Source organism: Nilaparvata lugens, chromosome 3 (assembly GCF_014356525.2).
Source record: "Nilaparvata lugens isolate BPH chromosome 3, ASM1435652v1, whole genome shotgun sequence".
Lineage (NCBI taxonomy): Eukaryota > Metazoa > Arthropoda > Insecta > Hemiptera > Delphacidae > Nilaparvata > Nilaparvata lugens.
In genome coordinates this window covers 8259989-8277089 of record NC_052506.1, presented here as the reverse complement: position 1 = coordinate 8277089, position 17101 = coordinate 8259989, and the positions used below count along the sequence as shown (strand labels likewise).

General features: G+C 34.7%; 1 protein-coding gene across 6 annotated transcripts in view; it reads left to right on the top strand.

Annotated features, from left to right (window-relative positions):
• The window catches only part of LOC111064407 (pleckstrin homology-like domain family B member 1), a 226716-nt gene that overhangs the window by 179423 nt on the left and 30192 nt on the right, over positions 1-17101 (top strand). Inside the window, exons 9-12 of one of the 6 annotated variants that reach the window (XM_039425323.1) lie at positions 3000-3260; positions 4411-4564; positions 9190-9364; positions 14635-14722. The exons of the other annotated variants lie outside the window; for them this stretch is intronic. Of the exons in view, the coding sequence (XP_039281257.1) occupies positions 3000-3260; positions 4411-4564; positions 9190-9364; positions 14635-14722 (678 nt within the window). The remainder of the gene's footprint in view (positions 1-2999; positions 3261-4410; positions 4565-9189; positions 9365-14634; positions 14723-17101) is intronic. 6 annotated transcript variants of the gene reach the window in all.

Sequence of the window (17101 nt, the reverse complement as noted above, 5' to 3'; positions counted from 1 at the left end):
GTGGTACTTGAAAATTGAATATTATGTTGTATCCAAACGAATGTAGTTTTCTATTACATATCAATATTGAAGAAATAATAAACCAATTAGGATATATGTATAAGTATACCAATTTCTAAGTACAAGTTGGTCTTGTTACCTCTAAAACACTCTCATGGCTCAATCAGGTTGAGATTCTTTGCAAGAGGGTGTTTGCTTGCATTCATTTTACAAGGAAAATAAATCTTTTGGATTTAAAGGATCTAATCTTCTTCTGGGTTTTCCTCAGTTCCTCATTGGTTATCTTTAGATTTATCAATCTGAGAAATTTTGCATTCAACTTCATAGTAATTTTACAAATTCTAGCTTTTCAAACACAAATTTTTTGTCGTTTAAGATTTTCATCAATAATTATATTGCTTCATCCATAGTTTGTGTTTTTTCCATGGCTCAAAATTTTCTTAAACAACTCAATATTATATCATTACATGTGGTAATTGAGTGGAATATTTCTAATTAATTTAGTAGTTAAGGCCATATAAATTCAAAACTAACAGTTACCATGTTTATTTTGGGCTAAAATTGTCTAGAAATTGAACACGTGGAATTCTGACCTTATCTTGGACTGTGTGATTACCTATAAATTTAGAAGAAAAATAGCATAAGGACCACCTTATTATTTTATCTACCAATTTAATAATATCAGTGTCATTTGTATTGTAAATAAATAAATAAATTTCCATAAATTTATGTGAACACTGAAATTGTCTTTGAATCTATTTGTTTTACATATTTATAACTCAAAAGCCATTTATATTAACTCTATATATTTCAAATTCATAATTATATTGGCATCATCTTCATTCTTTATGTACAGCTAACCATAAATTCTCGCCATATTATTCAAAGCTCACTTTATATACTTTAATTCTCTCGTCATTTTGGTAGAGAGTTAGTGGGAAGGATATTTTTAATATTCTTTCTAAAGAATGGACATTGATATGTCCAAAGCTCCGCCAATTTATGTAGATGCATAACAATATTATCTATAGCTATTACTAATTGCTTTGTTTCATATTATATGCAGTTCAATAATTATTTTCTTAGTCTATATTATGTAAATTCATCTATAATTTTGCTATATCATAAGCTATTGTATATAAATGTATAAGCCAGTATATATTGTAATCTACATAAATAAAGTACTCAATCAATCAATCATCATCCCTCTCACTCATTACCCACGCACAAGCCTAAGAACTTATGTCGGCATTACCCTCAGTATTATTATTATTATTATATTATTATTATTATATTATTATTATTATTATTATTCAGATAATATTCCATACTTTATTCCATGCTCTGTCCTTGAGGCACTGTGACACAACTGTTTGTATATCATTTTTGAAAATTCTCCAACTGTGAGAAGTAACTTGTTGAAAATAAGAAATATTTATATTTGTTGTTGGTTATCCATCTTGTTTCCACTATTATTATCACTATTAAATTTTATAAAACTTTAAAGTGAAAAAGCACTCACATTATTTGATGTGGCGACGTCCGTTTCGTGCTGGTATTGCACAATGACAACCACAGATTACAACACTGAACTGCACACAATAAAATATATTGCACAACAAAATGGATACAAACCCTCAATGATTGACAAACTACTACAAAAAATTAAAAACAACAAGAACAATCCGCAAAACTCTGACAAATACAACACTGATAATCATACAGCATTCGTCACCCTCACATACCACAACAATAAAACTTACAAAATAGCAGCATCATTCAAGAAATAAAATACAAGGTTGCATACAGAACAAAAAACTCACTAAAAAAACTCTTGTCCCCACAAAACACCTCTCAAAATCAATACAATAGACCAGGAATTTACAAGCTAAATTGTAGAGATTGCAGCAAATTCTACATAGGTAAAACAGCTAGAAATTTCAATATAAGATTCAAAGAACACACAAGAGCCATTACCCATCCGTCCTCCCATTCCACCTTTGCAGAACACATTATCTACACTGACCACACACACCCTGACATAGACAACAACCTCGAAATACTCCACTATTCCCACAAAAACAGAAAATTAAATGTACTAGAACAGTTTGAAATATACAAACACACCAAACAATATTCTTAATGACCAAATCAACTTTTCCTCCCACACCCTGTTGACAAACTCATTTAAATACTCCTCCATTAACCACCAAAACTCCCCTCCACCCCAACCAAATTTCACCCTCATAACCTTAAACACTTCAGTTCCTGTTTGGCTTGAAAATGTGCAATACCAGCACGAAACGGACGTCGCCTCATCAAATAATGTGAGTGCTTTTTCACTTTAAAGCTTTATAAAATTTAATAGTGAAAATATTTATACTTATTTATTATATATTTATATCATATCATTTTGTAATCCGCGTTTAATGGATTGCATTTTGTAATGTATGAATTTGAAGGAATGTGAGAATATTCGTATTTCAGTAGCATAGAGTAAAGATTCCATGACTATTACCTTGTAATCAATACCTTAATACCTTGTCTCAATCAATCAATCTCTCTATTCAAGACATACAATGTATATTGTACATGAATGCGTCATCTCATTAAACAATACTTCTAATTCTTAAACATAAAACTAAAAATATGAAAGAAACAACAAAAAAGAGACAATACAATAACAAACAAGGTTGGTAATGTATCCCTAATTCCCCGGGTGAAATTCTTTAAAACTATAAATTTCTAACTCTATTAGGTACTTTTTCAACTCGATTTTGAATCTTGCCCTATCCGTTTCTCTCCTGATGTTACTTGGGAGGTACCTCATGAATTTCATTCCCATATACGCTGGACTTTGTTTAAATTTTTCTCTCCTATGTTCCATTATAATGAAATCATTTCTAAATCTTGTATGGTAATTGTGAACATTTGATTGCCTATTGAATTAGTGCTCCCATAGTCTCTGCTAGTAGTAAGTGAATTGACTTGTGTTGCAGTCGTTTGAAGACCTGGAGTTCAGCCTGCTGGAGGAGGAGGCGTGCTGGCTATCGCGACGCGAGGAGGTGGGTCGGGAGGCGTCGGAGGCGGCCGCCAGGTGTGGCGAGCGGCGGGGGCGGCTGCAGGCGCTGGAGGGGCAGCGACAGGCGGCAGAGACGCAGGCAGCCGCCTCCGCTCATCAGCTGCAGCTGCAGCGGCTCCAGCTGCTCAGGCATATCGAGGAGGCTCGCAGTCGACTGATGCTGCTCGACCAACACAGGGTTAGCAACTTTTACCCTGACATCAACATTAAAAATCTCAGTGCCGGTTGCACAAAGCCGGTTTAATTTTAATCGTGATTAATTTTAGGATAACCAATCAGAAAAGTTGGTTCTTGATTAATCACGATTGTGATTAATTTTAGGAGAACCAATTAGAGAAGTTGGCTCTCGATTAAACTTCCGGCAGTCGCGCTGTTGTTAAAAGTACAACAGTGTCAGCTTTTTTACTGCACAAAACCATTGGTTGGGTGATGTCAGTGAATGAGTCACCTATGCATTCCGAAACGTTCTCCCCATCACCCCTTTGAGTTGCAGTATCAACCGAGCAATAGTTAAGTCTTAAGGTGCCATTTAGTCGCGACAGTGCATAAGATAGGGAAAGACTGTATACGGGGACTGTAAACGAACCAATAACACAGAATTGACGGCTTTGCTTGATTTACCTTATTGAGCTATGAAATGGTAATCATCCAAATGTTCATAGGCGTAAAATAATCCAAGAAGATGGAAAAAGTAATAATATAATTAATTAATATGTTTTAACAGTAAACAGAGTACACAACACTTGGAAAATTGGATGTTGTAAAAATTACAACATGCGACTGCTCGTGTGATTGAGTAGATCGCGACTACCGGAAGGTTAATCACGATTATGATTAATTTCAGGATAACCAATTAGAGAACCTGGTTCTGGATTTATCACGATATTGATTAATTTTTGGAGAACCAATCAGCGAAGGGTTCTCGTAAAATTAATTACGATAAAAATTCAACTGACTTTTGTGCAACCGGGCCTATGTACCCTTTCTTCAACATTAATTTTTCATTATTCACGACATGTTTCGGATTTAAAGCTATTTTCAAGTAAATACAAGTACCTAGCCCTGTACCAGAAAGTGAACCTCAAGATTCTTTATTGCCTGACTTTTCACAATATTCAACTCGTTTAAACATTCAAATACAGTAAAGTGGATGTGGAAGAAGAACTGAATATTTTTTAAGGGCAGTCCATAACCGGATATGTTATGTTTTGAAGACGAGGGTCTAAGACCTGATTTAAATTCCTACAAAAATGTAAGGCTGTTGTTGGCATCGAAACCATTGTTTTGAAAAACTGTTTGAAATTATATTTTTCCCAATTTGGTTACAGGATAGTAAGAAGCAGAGCCAAGATGATTTGGACAGGATATCGAGGGTGACTTCCGGTGCACCGATGGAAGTCTCAACCAATTCACTCGGCAGAAGAACAATAGCATCCTTACAAGAAATTGAACGAAATAGGCAGCTGCATCTCGCTAAACAAGGTAAGCTATAACTCTGTGGATTATTTGACAGGAATTTCTCCATAGGTATGGGAAAAATAATGTAAGATAGAATCAAGTATTGCAATTTATTTATTTATTGTACAAAACACTGTTATCATAATAAAAAGTAAATTCGTATGGCTTTTGTTGGTGGGGAGTCCCTTGCGGGAAGGTTCCACCGCCTGACTATATAATTTAAGCTGTCAATGGGCCTTACGACTGTCATACTTCAGCCGGGACCTACAGTTTAACGTACCCATCGGATATCACGGGAGTGATCTGGTTAAAAAACTTTTAAAAAAATAACAAATTATGACCATGAAACAAAAACTAGGCTGCTGTGGTCTGTACCATTTCTTTCCCATATTTTGATGAAAAGTTGTTGTTGCATTATTTATTTAAATTTGTTTGATTTGATTGGTAGTTTCTTGGTTCAACCATTACCTCCGTAAACTAAGTCATAGTGCATTCTGGTGACGTCAGCACAGGTAGAGCTCCTACACCAATAAAAGTTGTTCTTGGGTTATTTATTTAAATTTGTTTGATTTGATTGGTAGTTTCTTGTTTCAACCATTACCTCCATAAACTAAGCCATAGTGCATTCTGGTGACGTCAGCACAGGTAGAGCTCCTACACCAATAAAAATTTGTTGATTTCAGCTGATCTATATCAGCTAGTGCTTTCATTAGTGTAGGAGCCCTACCTGTACTGACGTTACCATCAACACCTGTCATGCACTATGGCTTTGTTCACGGAGGTAGTGGTTCAAATCGATCAGCTTCTCATTAAAACCAAAATGATTATTATTTCTATTTTCAACTCGAGGAGATGCAGTAATACAAATCACAATTGCGATGGCATAACTTCCGTGAATTACCTTTTTATCTTTAGCAGTTAATGAGATGATTAATTGAATTCGAAACATGTATCTTCTTCCGTGTTATAATGTTTGTGGCTATTAAGGTGCGTACAGATTTACGCGCCGCGAACATGAGCAATTCACTTTTAATCAGCTGATGCCAAGCTTTTTATATATGTATCTTACCGTTTCTGTAAAAATACAGATATAATCAGCTGATTAAAAGTGAATTGCTCATGTTCGTGGCGCGTATATCTATACGCACCTTTATGTTTGACTCGATACTAAACTACTCCTACCAAAGCACCGCAGTCGATAAACATAGAGTACTTCAAATTTGTTACTATTTAGCTGGGTTTACACCAAAGTTATCAACAACATGTCAATAACTTATAGTCCAGTCACTATATACATTGGTGCATGCAATTTATAATGTAGTTCTGATTTTTTAATATAATATTTGGGTACATAAGAGAAGTCCAGAACCAATTTCTTCATGCAAAATTTCCTTGTGCTAGATACAGAGTACGATATAACCTCGTATTTTCAGCTACTTTTGCCAAATCTCGTAATCGGACAGACAAATTTGCTCCTGCCTTTTCTTTAGATTATAAAATTATATATAAAATGATGTCATTCGGAACTCTCTATCTCCAATAAGTGCTGAGATAATTTTATAATCTAAAGAAAAGGCAGGAGCAAATTTTTCTGTCCGACTACGAGATTTGGCAGAAGTAGCTGAAAACTGAAAAATGAGCCGAATATACTAGGTACTCTGAAATATGAAACCATATAAACCATTTGTAATATATTGTCAATCTCTTGCTCTCCAAGTGTGTAAAATTCTGAAAATTCTCTTGATATTGAGCATAAAGGTTGATACAATACCTTGAAATATGTTCATGCAGTGGATATTTTTCAATGTTCATAGAGAATTTATCTTTGCTAGCAATACTTTTTCAACCCAAATTTAGTTTTATTAGTTCGAATATTATGCTACAGATTATTTATATAGTCCAGGCAATGATGCTCAAAAAAGGGTAGAGGGAAATGTTTTGGAAGACAATTTTTGACCCCACAGCTCTGTTAAGGGTAGTAAGGAGGTGAACATATCAAAAGTCCCCACCCCTACCCCTGTGCTAAGTGGGTGGGGTGTTTTCAAAGGTACCATTTTTTGGTTTCTCGCATAAAAATTTGATGAAAATTTCACCCCTACATTGAAGCTGCTATAACAATGAAAGGAAAACTTGGAATAGGGAAATAATACATTATTCCAAAGATAATTCAATGTTCTACAAATCTACGATAAGCATATCTTTTTGATGCATTTGTTGAGAGTTATGAGCCCTGAAAGACAAACACATTGGATAAAAACCTGTTATTTTAACAATTACCACCTTAAAGAATATCTCGGGAACGGTTGGAATACCAAAGTTTTACTGGAGAAGAATTGTAGAGAGTTTATCAAGCTTCATTTTGAATAGTTAGTTATGTCGGTTGAACGCATTGTTCTCAAGATATGAGCGTGGAGCAAAACGCTTAAAAATGCAATTTTAACCACCCTCATCCCCTTAGCACATGTTTAGGAATAGGACTTTTGATATTTTCTCCTCCTAACTAGTCTCAACAAAGCTGCAAAGTCAAAATTTCTGTTTTAAACACTCCCTCCAAATCCTTTGTCATTTGGTCTATTGTTACAAAAATGGAGATTTCACACTCAACACTAAAGCTGTTGCAGAATTGTAGGAATTCGTAAAAGTGTGAAATTATACATCAAATTGAGAGAATTAAATGCTCTATAAGCTCATAATCAGCATGGATTTTTCCCGTCAATTTCTAAAAAGTTATAAGAGAAAAAATAGAGAAAATTGGTGGCAAACATGTTTTTTCAAAAATGTCACACCTTCAAAAGCGGATATCTCGAAAACCAGAGGAGATAAAAAAAATTTGTATAATGAATATTGTAGGAAATTATGTAAGCTTTAAGTTTTATCGGACAGTCAAGTCCTTAAGATACATAGTTTCTGAGTTTTATGAGAAATCAAAAATGGTACCTTTAAACAACCCCCATCCCCATCCTTAGCAAGTCGTAGGGGTGGGGACTTTTGATATGTTTACCTTCTTGCTACCCTTAACAGAACTGTGGGGTCAAAAATTGTCTTCCAACTTTTCCCTCTATAAACCTTTCCTTGACTGAAACATTATATCCACACATGAATTGAAAATTATCTATTATTCATCGACAGCAGGGAGTTTAACGCTAAAATTTGATCTGATTAGTAAATAGCTTTAGATAATAAGCAAGTTGGTTGTTGAATTGACCTCATCTTATAGAATGAGTCATATTCTTCTATTAGTGTTGTTCAAAAAAGTATGCTATAGCGCATCGTAGAGGGCTGATTGGCTCAGCGGTGTAATTAAAGCGATTAGATAACGCGGCTGCTGCAAGGGTAAGTTACTTTCAGTCGAATCACTGTGTTCCAACGTATCTTAATATTCTATTCATCCAAAGTAATTGGCCATTCGGTAACATTTCGGTTCAAGCGTTGGTACCTAAATAATGTCTTTCATAAAAATTTTTTCACTGAAAATACAAATTGTCATGGTGCACCAAATCAGTTATATTAAGATGGACCAGTTTTCCTGCAGTATTGCTTTCTATTGAGTATAATTTTTATTTTAATATTTTTTATTTTAATATTTTTTATTTTAATATTTTTTATTTTTATATTTTTTTTCAGCGCTAGCAGTGAAGATGTGAGAAACGACTTCAATCTCCTTAAATGGGAATAAGACTGATGTTACTCTAGGCAACAATCTATCAAAGGTAAGAATATTCAAAGCATTTCATTTTTAAAATTAGTGTAAGCTTGACAACTAGTAGCAAGAAATTTGCAACTGTAGATTACAAAAAAATCATTATTTATCTATAAATTGCAAATAAAAAGTGAAGGTTAATTTTTTCGAACCACTAAAGGGGATAGCTTGAAAATTGAAGGCCAATTTATAGAATCTGTGAGTAGGATAAGAGTTCTGGAGTGGTGATTGACTCTGATCTTTCATGGAGACCACATCTGGAATACCTGAAAACCAAACTTAATTCAGCAATTTTTGTTCTCAGAAACCTGAAGGCTTCTCTGGATTCGATGGCTCTAAAAGTGTGTATTTCGCCCTGCTCCACTCCCTTCTGAACTATGGAATCATTTTTGGTGCAATTCTAGCAGTGAAGTGGAGGTTTTCAGATTGCAGAAGTGGGCATTGAGGGTGATGATGGGGAGTCAATTCGAACTAGTTGTCGGCCCTACTTCAAAGAACTTGGAAACCTCCCTCTCCCAAGTCTATATATTCTTGAAACAATCTGCTTTTTTAAAAATACATGAATTAATTCAATACAGGAGAAACATTTCACTAATATTCGACCAGAAACAGAAAAAATTTGAGAGATGATGCACACCGAAGTACTATGTATGAGCGAGGGGTAAGGAGTTCAGGTATCGGATGTACAACTTATTGCCATCTCACATAAAAGAAACGTCAGGTAAAGTTTTCAGAATTTTATTGAAAAAAGGGCTGCTATCCATATGTGCCTACTCAGTGGAGGAATATAAAGATTTTTACAAACCTTAAGATGGAGGTTTATGAGGATAGATAACATTTTACTGTTGATTAAGGACACATTGACAAATCCTTATACACCTTTTACAGGTGGTCAGTGGATGAAATAATAAATAAATAAAGTAATAATTGTTGGTTGTTGTGTTAACAGGTAGCCTGGTGATAGAGGAGGAGCGGAAACGCGTGTTGGAGCTGAAGAGAAGAGTGCAGGATGAGGCGCGGGCAGAATGGGAGGAAAGGAGACAGCGCGAACACAACTGCCACTCGTTGAACAGTGTCGGCAGTGACGAGTCCAGTCTCACCTCCAGTGACCTCCACACCGAAAGGTCAGCTATAAATACGCCTCTAAATATCTTAATAAAAGGTGCGCCAGAGAAACTTACTTATTTGAAAAAATTCCCGTGCCTTGAATTGGTCGTGTAGAGGGGCGCATCTGGAGGGGGAAGTTCCCAAATTTATCCTCCCTCAAGTAAATAGCCATCATGCTCCGGTCTAGAGACCAGCGGGCCTTCGCAGTTGAGAGCTTCTTTTCTAATGGTCGATCACCTTCCGCGCTCGATTTGAAATTCCTCCCCACAGACTCTTTCCTGGCCATAATTCGAATCTGTTGTTGGTTAACTCATTTCAGGAGTGTGGAATTGTCGCTAAACCCAGAAATGGACTCAACGAACCATCACAACTCCAGAAAGTATCGAAAGAGTGAGGCAGTCAGTTGTGCATTCTCCCCGGCGTTCAGCTCGCAAACACGCAGCTGCTATGGCGATTTCTGACTCCACTGTTCGACGAATTTTCCATGAAGACCTTCAACTTCATCCCTATAAATTGGCTGTTGTTCAAGAATTGACTGAACGCGATTTTGTTGCCCGTCAAAATGCATGTGATATGCTGATTGACAACCTGCCTGAAGACGCGGTCATTTGACAAGGCTCATTTCCATGCGTTTCCTCAATGCGATTTTTTTCGTCGTCGATCGACCACGGACCATAGCACACCTCAAGAACAACATTCGCGACGCCGTTGCCAACATACTGATTGATATACTGCAACGAAATTTCAAAAATCGACTCTATCAGAGTATGCGCAATGGAGGTCGCCATTGGTCTGATGTTATTTTCAAGACTGCAGGGAAAAAATTGAGATTTTGTATTCTCATATAAAAAGACTGAAATAATATCTAAAGCACATTTATTATTTTGAATAAAGAAAAAATAAATACATACTTTTGTTTGTATTGACATTTTAAATAAGTAAGTTTCTCTGGCGCATTTCGTATCATAAGCCCACATAAGCTCTTAGGCTTGTGCCGTGGTAATTAGTGAGAGTGAAGATGATGAGAGATGACGACATGAGTTCAAGAATCTTCCCAGTGGTTCGGAACCCACCTACAGTTGTAGGCCACTCATCTCTCATCATTGAACTGGTCATCCGCGTATAGCTCATGTGGGCATCACCCTCAGCCGAAAAAAGAAGAATGTATGTATAATGTAGATTATGTACTCATATGTGAGAGAGAGAGATCTCTCATCCTATAGTGAAGTCCACGTTATAATGGCAGTGGAGTTCTATAGACGGTAGCTGATGTAGGTTTATTGATGCAATATTAACGGTTCATTCTCGTTTAAAATAATCAATTATATTTTATTAAGCAATAAATTATTTTTTTCCTTTATTTAATAATGAATTTTCATAATCAAGATGAAATATTTTGTTAATTAATTCTACATTGTTAAAAGACGATCTGGCAACAGAGCAAAGCGGGAAAGAGATAGCGCTATCCGCTTTGTTGAATGATAGACAAAGATAGCAATACCATTGCTAATCAAACACTGCCATATAACGTGAACCTCACTATAACAGATCCTTATTGTTAATTCAAGTAGAATCTTCAATTGAGTCAATTAAATAACCTGTTCATTCAAAATGATGATTTCGTCAAACTAGTCGTTGAAGCGAAATGTGAGAATGAGAGTTGAGTGAGAAGACTGGCTATAGAAAGTTATTTATTTTTAAATTAAAAAATGATAACCACATGTACTCAAACACATTATCAAGAGAGAAACTATACAGTATTATGAAGATTATGAATGAATTTAGCGTAATGACATACAAAAAATCTGGTGTGGTACACTCACACAACTTTCCTTGCTCATATTTGAAACTACGATCAGACTTTTGTATATGTGTATATATAATTATTTTCAGAGTACTTTTTCCTTTGTGTAAATTGTGAAATTCGATGTTTTTTTTAGTCGTCATTTTTTTCCTTTGTGTAAATTGTGAAATTCGATGTTTTTTTTTATTCGTCATTTTTTTAAAGTCGTCAAAACAGCTGTTCTACAGATGAAATATCTCGACTATGTGTTCTTTTTATGAACTGCTCTACCCACCTACCTCATGCACGAGAAGGAGGTTACTAAGTCCATTTCTCAAGGATAGGGTGGACCCCCCATTAGTTTCCCAGAAAGGAGACTCATGCCAGTTAATAGAGCTGATAAATAACTATACAGAGTATGAATTTGAAAAAAAAACGGTCAAGTTATTTTGAGAAAATCGTGGAAAACATGGTTTTTTCAGTAATTATCCGCCATTTTCCTCAAGTATATTACGGAGCTCCTGTATTTTTCTCAGAAATGAGACTCATGTCAGTTGATAGGGCTTATAAATAGCTATCCATGATATGAATTTAAAGAAAATCGTTAGAGCCGTTTTCGAGAAAACCGTGAATAACATGGTTTTTTAGTGATTATCCGCCATTTTTCACAAGAATATTACGGAGCTCCTGCAATTTTCCCAGAAATGAGACTTATGTCAGTTGATAGGACTTATAAATAGCTATTCATGGTATAAATTTGAAGAAAATCGTTAGAGCTGTTTTCGAGAAAACCGTGAAAAACATGGTTTTTTAGTAACTATCCGCCATTTTTCCGCCATTTTGAATTCAATTTTATTGAATTTCTTATTGTCAGATCCTCATGGTATAAGGACCTTAAGTTTAAAATTTCAAGTCAATCGGTGATTAGGAATGGAGTTATCGTGTTCACAGACATACACACATACACACACATACACACACACACACACACACACACACACACACACACACACCACACACACACACACACACACACACACACACACACACACACAGACCAACACCAAAAATCATGTTTTTGGACTCAGGGGACCTTGAAACGTATAGAAAACTTGAAATTAGGGTACCTTAATTTTTTTTGGAAAGCAATACTTTCCTTACCTATGGTAGTAGGGCAAGGAAAGTAAAAATGGTCTGCATGGGCGAATGCTAGTGCGCAAACCAGATATGCTTCTTCAGATTTTAACAGAGAGGAAGGGGAAAATTTTGGTGTATCCATAAGCTTTCAAGACTATTATTACTATACTACTAGTAGTTCTGTAAACAGTAGACCTCACGCAGTGTTCTCATCCACAAGTATCTGATGTCACCTGTTCTAGTTGATTCAGTTGAATCACAATCTACAGTTGAATCATAATTTACTCTTAAAAACTCTTATTTGTTTACTCAAAGATCAAAAACTCACTTATGTTAATGAACTCAGTTCACGTTTGAATTTGTATCCCATATTATGATTTATCCAGTTTCGTGATAATCTTTCCATCTGATAAAAATATTTCTCAACTATTTTAAAATTAATTTTTTTCAAACAAGAATATTATAATTTCTTCGGAATTATTCAGTTCATTTAATCATTTTTTTATTTTATTTTCAATCACCTATTAAATTGTTTTCCAAAAGTAAGAATATTGATACTGATGGGCACGCATCATAAAAATATTAACACCCTACCTTATAGACTTAGACACGGCCAATGAATATAATGCATGCAATGAATAATCCACTTGTCAGCTGATTGATTATGAATAATTCTATAGTCTGATTGAGTCTATCCTCAAAGTAGATGATATAGTGATATCAGAGTATTGAGGAATTCCTTTTCTTTTCATATTATCCTTGAAATGCAAAATTTTAAAAAAAAACCTTGTGTATACATCGACGTGCAGTTGAAAAAGGAATATTCCTGCCAAATCTCATCGAATTCTATCAACGCGTTTGGCCGTAATCGCGTTTCATACAGACAGACAAAAGCAAATCGAGTTGAAACATAGACCTCACTACGTTCGGTTAAAAATTATAAGGCTGTGATTAGGTACCAACATAGGATGTTGATTGATGAATTGATCTCCCATTTCATAATGAATCACATTATTTTATTAGTGCTCGTTCAAAAATTACCTGGTCTACACTTTCAAATACGTTGGAAAGTGATTGACCTATCAGATAGAGCGATTAGATATCGGTTGCTGCGTTGGTGAAATGCTTCAGTTCAGTCCCACTAAATGACAAAGCAATTTTCGGTGGTTCTCAACCCAGCTAAACTTCATATACGGTAGCTCTCATGAACATTCATCACATTACGCAAGCACAAGCCTTAGTCTCATGTGACATCAACCTCAGAAAAAAAGTTGCAACAACTTTAATGCAATAGGGTATTGACACAAAATACAACCAAACACAAATTATGTTGATATTGTTGTTTACAAATGTATATAAATATTTTATTCATCCCTCATTGGCAACATAGTAATTGGAAATTCAGTAACATTTTGGCTCAAGCGTTGGTCCCTAAAATTATGCCCTTCATATGAATTTTTACTTTCCTCGCCCTATTACCGTAGGTAATTGCTTTGCTTTCCAAAAAAAAATTAATGTACCCCAATTTCTTATACGTTTCAAGGTCCACTGAGTCCAACAAAGTGGTTTTTGGGTATTGATCTGTATATGTGTGTGTATATGAGTGTATGTGTGTCTGTGTACACGATATCTCATCTCCAATTAACTGAATGACTTGAAATTTGAAACTTAAGGTCCTTAAAATATAATGTTCCGACACGAACAATTTCGATCAAATGTAATTCAAGATGGCGGTTGAAATGACGAAAATCTTGTCAAAAACAGGGGTTTTCTCGATTTTCTCAAAAACGGCTCAAACGATTTTGAGAAAATGTATACTTAAAATAGTCATTGATAAGCTCCATCAACTGCCACAAGTCCCATATTATCTGTAAAAATTCAGGAGCTCCGCCTCATCTATGCAAGTTTGATTTTAGGTTCCCAATTATCATGCTTCAGATACAATTTAAACATAAAAAATCAAGTGGAAAAATTGAGCATGAAAATCTCTACAATTTATGTTAAGAAACATTTTCACCTAAATTTGGGAAAATGTGATAATTCAATTGCAAATTGTTGGACAACTGTTGATTCTATTAATCATTCACTATGAAGAGATAGCAGACCTATGTGTCTCCAGCGTCATTGGCCTGTCACCAGCTGCTCAGATCTTTGAATAGTAGACTTGAGATGCGCGTGAACACTAGCGTCAGGTGGTCAATTTCTTAACGACAATGAAAGTTGTGTGAGTGCGCCACACCAGATTTTTTCACTTAAAAAAAAAAAACATCTCTTGGTGCACCAAATTCAGTTATATTAAGATGGACCAGTTTTCCCGCAGTATTGCTTTCTATTGAGTATAATTTTTTATTTTAATATTTTTTTCAGCGCCAGCAGTGAAGATGTTGAGAAACGACTCCAATCTCCTTTAAATGGGAATAAGACTGATGTTACTCTAGGCAACAATGTATCAAAGGTAAGAATATTCAAAGCATTTCATTTTTTAAAATTAATGTAAGCTTGACAACTAGGAGGGAAGAAATTTGGCAACTGTAGATTAGAAAAAAATGATTATTTATCTGATAAATTGCAAATATAAAGTGGATTTCTTAATGGTTGATTTAATGTATTCCAGATTCCATGAGTTTTAGTGGTCCTTCTCTTCTATTTCGTAGTGGACAAAAGCATTTTATCAATCAAAACTATCCAGTCGCTTTCAGTATCTACTGTCCACCGCTCGAAACTTGGCCTCTGGAAGGAATGCAGTTGATCTAGTTTTAGGCGTGACATATGGCACTGGAGAGCCAGGTAGCGAGTACACAAACGCTGTGGTCTATTTGCCTTCGCCAAATGTAATTGAGCAATTTCCATCCCACCAAATTTGTAATTTAACCAGCGATCTATAAGTAAAATTACATCCTAACGTTTCTAGTCGTTACATAAAATAATAGAGTTTAAGATTCAAGTTCAACTTTCAACTCAGAATTCACACTTGGAATCACTTCCCTACCTTCACTGTGTACAACTTTGTTCTTTTTGCGAGAAGTTGAACCCAGTCTGTGACATTGCAAAAATGCTAGTTCTACGGAGGCTATTCCACAAAATCACTATAACTATTTTAAAACTAATTTAATAAATCGCTATAACTATTTTAAAACGGCTACTAACTCTCGCATTTTTTACAGCTGATTCAAATAATGGACATCATACATCATTTCTTAATATCATTTCACGCTATTTAAATCATTTCATTAAACCGTGGCATATTTATTTGTTTGCATAGAATCTACTTTTATGGATCATATATTATGATCTGCTCTTGTGCTCTTGGCATTTGTTCAGAATTTACAAATCATCCTCACCAATTTCCGTTGAAAATAAACATCACGAGAGTGGACTCGCAATTTATTGTTATTAGTGTGGAATCGCTGGAAATACACGCATTTTACATTAGAGTTGACATCATTATAAGACTCAATAGTTCAGTGACTCGGATTCTCGGTTCAATAGACATTTCCTTACAACCAGAATTCTTGTTCCAACTTGAATATTTCAATAACCAATATCGGGGCACCGAGCTTCGCTTGTTATTTTATTTATTGATAAACAGAACACAATATCTAAAACGATGTGTATATTTCACAGCTGGCTATAGGTCATCTTATGAATTTCGGGGATACGTTATTGATTTTTCACATACTCACTCGCTCACTTACTTTTTTACTATCCACAGCTGTTTCAGCCAAGGATGAATATTATCTTTTTAATGAAATTCAGCGAGTTAGGATGATACCTAGTGCAATCGAATCTTTATATCATAAACCTAATATGTTCCAAATTCCTGAAAATCGTTAGAGCCGTTTTCTTGATCCGTTAAGCATAAATAACCAGATATATAAATACAGAAATTCTCGCTTAATATAATAGGATTAGGTATATCAATTGTTGAATTCACTCAGCATTGAATCCCAATGTAAAAGTAATTATATGGTTATTGCACTTTTTAAACTTATCAATAAAATCGTATTAATGATTGAATCCATGTTTTATTTATATAAACTAGATCTTGTGCTTTTTATAGTATTTTTCAATATTGGCGATCAAGGTAACCGTATCAGAAACTGAACATAAAATTCAACAAAAGTAATCGCTTTTGATTATTGAAATGAATCATCTAATTATAGAATTCAATATTATTTTGTTGGGATCAATGGTTATTGAAACGCTGGTTTAATATTGTGAATTCACAGTATCAATACAGTATATCAATTTCCAAATAATACAGATTCCATGGTTCTGAGAGCGTAATTACTCCAAATCTCACACGTCCCAAACTTTTAGATTGTTATCATTTTTCTCATTATACCCATGAGTCTGTGACTTATGCATGGATAATGATAGATAATACAATAATACTTCGGTATTGGGTTCGTTTTCCATTTGAATTGAAAAAAAAAATACACAAAAAACACAATAATACAATAATACGGTATTGGGTTCGTTTTCCATTTGAATTGAAAAAAATACACAAAAAACACAATAATACAATAATACTTCGGTATTGGGTTCGTTTTCCATTTGAATTGAAAAAAATATACAAAAATTACACAAAATTGAGTTTTGGGAAATAGCCTGTTTTTTTCTTTTCCGACTACTGTATTGTTTACTCTGTCCAATAAATAACTAAACAAATTTTAAATACTTGTGTAATACCATATTATATATAATATGTATGTATAATACTATAATATAATATTATAATAATATGTGTAATACCATTGTATTATAACAGCCAGACCTGATAACAGCGCTCACACTCACATTCCGGGACGACACGTCACGGTGGTACGATAGG